General features: G+C 42.5%; 1 protein-coding gene across 1 annotated transcript; it reads right to left on the bottom strand.

Moving 5' to 3' along the window:
• Window positions 1-1119: 1119 nt before the first annotated feature.
• Window positions 1120-1581, bottom strand: LOC149141598 (uncharacterized). Its single transcript, XM_089451273.1, has one exon. The coding sequence runs from the start codon at window positions 1579-1581 to the stop codon at window positions 1120-1122; it is 462 nt and encodes a 153-aa protein (XP_089307399.1).
• Between the last annotated feature and the right edge of the window lie 826 nt (window positions 1582-2407).

The following is a 2407-nucleotide window of genomic DNA, read 5'->3' on the forward strand; positions in this document are numbered from 1 at the left end:
CACCATCCTTCGCTATCTTTCACCATCCTTCGCCATCTTATTTGGCCTCTTCCCGAGGCGGAAGAGGCCCGACCATAGCCTAAATTGTTATTTAGGCCTAGTTCATTATGCGTGACCGTCAACGGTTTGCCCTTAATGCTAACATTAATCCATAGTATTAAATGCTAAAATGTCAAATGTTATAATACAGCAACGGTTATACTTGTTATTCTGATTGCCACCTACACACCCATCCCACTGCCGCTTGCATGCCATGCAGATTTCGTGTGTTCGGTGGCCTTCACCGCCTCATTCCTAAGTTCCAGGAGAATTTCAATAAACATTTTGTGAAGAAGCACTATTTCCATAAGCAAAAGTCTCCCCACCAGTAGCAGTTGGAGCGGCACTATGACCAGCCCCATAAGCCTCCCTATCATTTGAAGGAGCATTCCCTGCATAATACCAGATTGCAGAAACGTATTGCAGAGATTGCAGAATACCAGATTCTCTGGCAGCAGCGGCATCTGCACAATAGCAGCGCAATCCAAAAGAAGAGGTGAAGCCCGCAAGCGTCCAGGGCAACGCTTGTTTACCCATATCCACCTTCACTTTATCTCTGTTAGCGGGCCTACTACTAGCGTGAAGATCAGTGGAGACGGCAAGGGGGGTCAGCTTATCAAGAAGAGCTGGAAGATGAGTGGAAAGGGCCTCCCTTCTCTGAGAGCTCTGACTTGTTTCCTGCAATACACTGTAAGGTGAAAAAACCATTGATATGTAAAGGTGAGGATAAACTACACTCTGTTTATATTCATTTGATCAACTTGAGAAATTTGTGAAGTTTCAATAGTTATATATTCTGACATTACAGTAGAATTACCTTGCCTGCTTGTCTCCCTGAGTGAGGAATCAATTTATGAGAGTCGTTGTTGATGTACCACTTGGATAGGTGAGCTTATAGCGTCGCGCTGTTGTCTTGGATGCTTCTCGGGCCCTGACAACCCATTTCAAAGGCCGAGTCAAGGGTTGGTGCCGGAAAATTCGTTTTTGCGAAAGGACCCCTAAGATATCTAGCTGCAGCATCGTATGCTTTAGCAGCTTCTTCGGCGGTATCATAGGTACCCAACCAGGTATGACTTTTCTTCAAATGGTTTCTGATTTCTGCACCATAACGTCCCCAAAATTTTCCCTCACTCCTATATAATGCACTTTCCCAACCAGAGTTTCAAAGTCCGTAACAGTGACTGTCGTATCGAAATACTCTCGAACTTGTATGACTATTCCTTTCTTTACCGTCCAGACGTGCATCCAATACGGAGTTTCGTCGCCTCGACTTTCAACTAACACCTTATTGCCGAGAGCGGTAATGGAGTAGGATTTGAACTTGACACAGTGTAATTCACAGTTGGGTTCGCCTGTGAGCAAACGCGCTAAGTATCGATACCATGGCGGGCTGTGGAACGACCACTCTGTATCGGGGGCCAAAATCTTCTGCACTGTCGCGCCATCTTTCGATTCTAACGCAACGTACAGCCGAAGAATAGCCTTTTTATTTTCTTCACCCTCCAATGTGCAGTCTGTTGAGTAAGTTGGGTTAACGAGCATTGAAGACGTTGGAGATTACAGAGACCAGAACAGCCAGACAGCAGGTGAATCGAAGGCCATGGGAGGAATTAATTGGTCTACATGGGAACAATTAGTGGGTTCTCTGTGTTAAACGCTGGCTTTTTGAATGAGTTACATATGTTAGCTTGATGCAACATTTAAGTGGCGCTGTTACGGATTGCATGCTATGTAATGGTGATAGAGGATAGAGTGGCAAGGCATGTGGCTCTCATGCGAAGGCCCACATAGTCCACTAACTTTTTTTCCTTTTTTTTTATTCCATGCGCCTTTACATGCCAATGATAATACAATTACATGATTCTGCCTTTATTTTCCGTTTGCATTTTCATTTTCCCTATTGTTAAGAATGCCGTGTTTTATAACAATGCCGCGTTTTAAATGAGATTGTGTAATGCCGCGCTTTATAACAATGCTGCGTTTTAAATGAGATTGATGAACACAAGGTATTTACAGAGATTGAAATTTTCCAAGAATAGGCATATTCTTGCGTTTAGAAGTCTTGAAGTCCTTAATTCTTATTCAAGCTTCATGTCTTCATTGATTTTCCAAGATCTGAATTTCGCAGTGGTTTTAACAGTAGCATTTAATTCTTTTACAAGAACACAGCCGTCCCTGTATTAAGATTTTCTGTGGTCGATCATTCTATAATGTAAAACTCAAACTAAAAATAAAAATACGGAGAATAAGAAAATCCGAGCATCTTAATATCGTTAAATTCTTTTTGGTCTTACTTTGCAACAATGCATTTCATACAAGGTACCTGTTATGCGCATCTCTGCGAAGAATGGATACTAATATGCAAATC

This window comes from Pinus tabuliformis, chromosome X, assembly GCF_031772625.1.
Source record: "Pinus tabuliformis cultivar Carrire ecotype Pingquan chromosome X, CPIR1, whole genome shotgun sequence".
Taxonomy (NCBI): domain Eukaryota; kingdom Viridiplantae; phylum Streptophyta; class Pinopsida; order Pinales; family Pinaceae; genus Pinus; species Pinus tabuliformis.

Excerpts from the sequence above, each read along its gene's own strand:
- LOC149141598 (XM_089451273.1), bottom strand. The coding sequence starts at position 1,581 with ATGCTCGTTAACCCAACTTACTCAACAGACTGCACATTGGAGGGTGAA.